The 4,467-nt window shown below is 31.3% G+C and overlaps 1 protein-coding gene across 1 annotated transcript; it reads left to right on the forward strand.

Annotated features, from left to right (window-relative positions):
• The first annotated feature begins 374 nt into the window (after window positions 1–374).
• Window positions 375–3,443, forward strand: LOC132730100 (potassium voltage-gated channel protein Shab-like). Its single transcript, XM_060715952.1, has 2 exons — window positions 375–578; window positions 1,908–3,443. Exons 1-2 carry the CDS (start codon window positions 375–377, stop codon window positions 3,090–3,092), a joined length of 1,389 nt encoding a protein of 462 aa, XP_060571935.1. The 3' UTR covers window positions 3,093–3,443.
• The last annotated feature ends 1,024 nt before the right edge of the window (window positions 3,444–4,467 follow it).

Genomic DNA, 4,467 nt, shown 5'->3' on the forward strand with positions numbered 1-4,467 from the left:
TGTTGTTACAACAGGTAATCTTTAAATTTGATCTGTACGTATCGATATATACAGTCAGAATGCCTAAAACGTGTCATAATAAGAATATAGAATTATAATTAGCTTGCAATTTAAATTTGTGAATTTACATTAAAAATTTCAAAAAAGGAAAGAAATTAACTTATCTACACATATCTTACAAATAAAATTCTTTAAAAGGAGACACTTTTTGATTTCAGCATTAAAGTAATAACGGATAAAAATCTGAAACTCTTTTAACTATATTATCAATTCAATAAAAGAATTGATAAGGCTTCACGAATTATCAAAGCTTAAAGCACATTAAAATATTTATGTATCGCCATTTCGAAGTTTTGGTATGAATTTATGTTTACATGACGACAATCGATAACAAGTACAAATACTCTAGATTACAGAAATTCCTTGACAAACAAGAAACTCTAAGGACATTTAAACAGAAATATGTGAGGAGCAAACAAAGCACCACAGTATCTCCAAAGTCCATTGGTTGTTTACACAGAATCCGAACTAATATTTGGGACACCATCAACTATACAAGACCTTCTGTCCTCGGCAAGGTATATAAAGTATTTAATGAGTTGAATGAAATGTTTCTATCATTTCAGCTTTAAAAACTCACGTAATGGTTTTTTTGTTGTTGTTTTATTCAATGAACAATTTAAATAAAAGCAAAAATATACTTCTTTATACTTCTTTAAGATATCATAGTATTTGATTTTTTATATACTGCGAATTCACTTATATTCGTGGGCATGAAAGATCGTGGTTTTATCAAAACGGGCATTTTCGTGGGTTCTTAAATTCGTGGATTTTCGTTTTCTTGTTAAAAAAAATTCAGTAATCTAATGCAAAGTAATCTTAATCGCCGAACATTTTTACTGACTGTGTACATTTACATGCATATAAATTATTCTCGGTAAGTAACACGAGTATATGTGGATCTTGTAAAAGTCGGTGGCGTCTTTGATGTTTACGGAATAGCATTCGCACAAATACTGATTAAAATTCATATAAACTGGAGCATTTAAAAACAACAAAAGAAAGAACAATAAATCTGTTTTAGCGATCGTATTTTTTATAGTTTTGTGTACTTACGACATTAACATCAAATACTTTTTTTTTAATTAATAAGAGCAAACTGACAATTTCTATTAGCGCTAATTATTGCACTGCCTGGGTTCCCATATTTACTCGATTATGTCAAGTATTCTTGTTAACACAATCAAGTCCTAGTAGACTACAACGATCAAGTATGTATATGCGACATTTGTGACAGTAAATTGAGGACATATAATCGAGTTTCTTTCAAGTTTCTTAAATATTGCAAACGGATTTAATATGTCAATAACCTGGCTATCTGTCTGGACTTTCATCCATTTCATGAAATATCGACCGGAAAAGAGCCGACGCATGTTTGTAATATATAGAACAGAGACAGGGTAAGAAGTATTTGTTGGGATTAAAGTTCGTCGGATCTTAAATTCGTGGATTGACCTACCCACAAAAACCACGAAAATTCGTGCCCCACGAATAAAAATGATTTTACAGTATATATTTCTCTTATAATTATTACATTTACACCCAAATGTTCACGATTTTGATTTAAATTCTGATTAGTGTTGGTAATTTTTGTCCATTTATGTTATACTAGAAGTTCATCTACATTACCTTGTCCGTAAAGTTCTATTTTTGTATACATGAAAATAAGTTTAAAGCACATTGTCATAATAGCATCTGCTTATACAAATGATTTAGCAACTTTAATCATCTTTTACATTAAAGGAACGATTGCAAACGTCAAAATGATTTTTTGTAAATATCACTTATATTTAAAGTGCATTAGACAATATTTTAATACATAATTATATTGATATCACATATTTCAGGTTTACCTATTCGTATCATTTCTAATGGTCCTAACATCCATATTTGTCCTGGCATATAGTACACACTCATCGTTCCACAGGGAAATGACCAACTGCGAGAGACTACAGTACATCGACACAACCGACATTGACGGCTATGAGTTTATTAAACCATACTTGGAAGGGTTATGTACACTAGGTGATGTGCCTGAATTGTCACAAAGTCTGATCAAAAGACTGAACTTGAGTGACGTCGGAAATTTTTCAGTTGTTCAGAAAAATGAAGATGTAGAAGGTGATTTCAAAACTTTCATGTTCACCCTTATCCATAAACAGATAACTGAGATAAATGAAAGGGATGAATCTGAAAATGCTGAGATACCTTATCCAGATTGGCTAGACGACTTTTGGTTTAATAACGATACAACTTTCGAAGATTTTTATGAACCACCACATTTGAAGGTTGGCCATCATGAAGTAAAACCGATTCCACTAGCTGAGGCTTTTACTCTGCAAAAAGATGTTTCAATTCCAAACGTTAAAATTAAAATGTATATACTTATCATTTTAGAGGGTTTGACAACCATTTTTTTCTCTCTAGAAATTTTGTTACGCCTCTCTACATGTCCAAATATCAAGGTATATTTCTTATCAGTGATTGATTGCTCAGACGCATTGTCTCTTCTGGGTTCCTATCTTTATTTCTGTCTTTATTTGACAGTCCCTCACTTACGATACGGAAGTTGGATTGATTATTTGGCTTATTTACAGACATTAAGGTCTTTGCGTTTCTTTCGCTTGGTTCTGAATATGAGAGCTGGAATCGTTCTGGCGTATTCTGTTCGTAGACATATTAAGGATCTGGTCATTTTGTTATTGTTTGTGTTTGCTGGAATGTGCACTTTTGGAACATGCATTTACATAGCAGAAGATAACGCAAAAATAGAAAGCATACCAGACGCTTGGTATTTGTCCATCGTAACCATGACAACGGTTGGTTACGGTGACATTTATCCTGAAACAAAAGTTGGTAGATTCATTTGTTGTCTGTGCGCCGTCGCTGGCGTAATATTGCTTGCTCTGACTGTTCCAATGTTTACAAATCATTTCCAAATGCTATATAACCATATTGAAACTGAAAATGTCATAGAAAAGTACAAGCAAAAGAAAGATGATAATAAAGCACTTGCTACGAAAACAAAATAAGACTTAAGTTTATGAAGAAACAGGAAACCACATAATAGTCAACACTTACTTAAAATGAATTTATTATAGTATGGTTCAACCTGAGTTGTTGATTAAATCGTAAATATTGTGCTTTTGTCGGTCATATATATTTTAATTCAATTTGGTATCATCTAAATTTAACGTAAATTAAAGTGGTAGATACGAAAACATCAGAAATGTATTCAAAAGAATTTCAAAAAGCGTGTTTTTATTTATCAAATACATAAACAAATGTCTATTTAAGACAACCATTGTTATAAACATATTAAAGATATTTATATGGAAAAGGTAGATGTTTTTGTTTTATAACATCAATTTTTGTAGACAATGGTTTTTTTTATGTAACTATTATTTTTTTTAATATTGTCATAATTGAGTGCCCACATACTTCGGGTGTAAATACAACCTCTGACAATCACGTCGTGAAATCGAATCCTTAGCTCAATAAACTAGAGCGTTGTTACTTTTGCTTATAACCGGGAAGTCTAAAGATCCAATCGCCGGCACGGTGGGGTTTTATCTTATGCATTTACATCTTTCTGTTACAAACTGAAAACGTTCGTAAGAATATGCGATGCTGAGTTTCCTAAGTAATAAATTGTAAAGTTATTTTCGCCTATGTTCGACCTCAGAAAAGTGGATGAACATGAAAACGGTTCCGAAGGCTTCATGTAATGGTTTCTTGTTAAAATTTGCTTCTCCTCAAACCTGTCTACTCACACTTGTTTATGGTAAACCCTTTGAAAACTCACAACATGATAGTTTTAATTTGATAGCAAGGTTGATAGCAGGGAAACCCTGAATGATACGGACACGGACTTTGTACTGAACGTAATGAAATACATGCATATAGAAAGTATGTTACTGATGTTTAAAAAAATTATGATAGACATGTCATCTATCATTTTAATTCAATTCGTTTTATTTTTTGACCTTTGAAACCTTTTCACGTATCAGTTTAATTCAATTCGTTTTAGTACTTGATTTTTAAAGCCGTGTCATGTATCATTTTAATTCAATTCGTTTTAGTATTTGATTTTTGAAGCCTTCTCATGTATCAGTTCAACTCAATTCGTTTTAGTTTTTGATTTTTGAAGCCTTCTAGTGTATCAGTTCAATTCAATTCGTTTTAGTTTTTGATTTTTATAGCCATGTCATGTATCATTTTAATTCAATTCGCTTTTGTATTTGATTTTTGAAGCCTTGTCATTTATCATTTTAATTCAATTCGTTTTAGTATTAGTTTTTGATGCCATGTCATGTATCAATTTAATTCAATTTTATATTTTGTATTTGATTTCTGAAGCCTTCTCATGTATCAGTTCAATTCAATTATTTTTAGTTTTTAACCTTT

This window comes from Ruditapes philippinarum, unplaced genomic scaffold (genome assembly GCF_026571515.1).
Source record: "Ruditapes philippinarum isolate M1 unplaced genomic scaffold, ASM2657151v2 ctg1882_1_1_1_1, whole genome shotgun sequence".
Classification (NCBI taxonomy): Eukaryota; Metazoa; Mollusca; class Bivalvia; order Venerida; family Veneridae; genus Ruditapes; species Ruditapes philippinarum.